At 62.5% G+C, this 323-nt stretch overlaps 1 protein-coding gene across 1 annotated transcript in view; it reads left to right on the top strand.

Moving 5' to 3' along the window:
* cspA (putative cell surface protein) overlaps positions 1–323 on the top strand; it is a 2,889-nt gene that overhangs the window by 1,400 nt on the left and 1,166 nt on the right. Inside the window, exon 2 of the mRNA XM_032076503.1 lies at positions 1–306. This exon is cut by the window's left edge and continues 16 nt beyond it. Coding sequence (XP_031923654.1) covers positions 1–306 — 306 coding nt within the window. The remainder of the gene's footprint in view (positions 307–323) is intronic.

The raw sequence follows: 323 nt of genomic DNA, 5'->3' as shown, positions 1-323 counted from the left end.
CCACCAGGACCGGTACCTCCTAAGAACAGCACTCTTCTGCCACCTGCTCCAGTTCCCACTGCCCCCTTCCAAAACACTACCGTCCCGGTCGTTCCCACCCAGCCAATTCCTGTGGCTCCTGGTCAATCTTCTGTTCCCGGAAAGCCAGTCACTCCCACTCAACCCTCTGTTCCTGGGCAGCCTTCCGTTCCAGGCGAGACCCCCGTCCAGCCTACTGCCCCGGGAGAGACTCCCGCTCAGCCTTCTGTCCCTGGTGAAACCCCGGCTCAGCCTACTGCTCCGGGAGAGACTCCGGCTCAGCCCTCTGTCCCTGGTGAAACCCC

This window comes from Aspergillus caelatus (assembly GCF_009193585.1).
Source record: "Aspergillus caelatus strain CBS 763.97 unplaced genomic scaffold BDV27scaffold_206, whole genome shotgun sequence".
Classification (NCBI taxonomy): domain Eukaryota; kingdom Fungi; phylum Ascomycota; class Eurotiomycetes; order Eurotiales; family Aspergillaceae; genus Aspergillus; species Aspergillus caelatus.
Note: the sequence above shows the minus strand (reverse complement) of the source record. Positions and strands in the feature narration are given on the sequence as shown.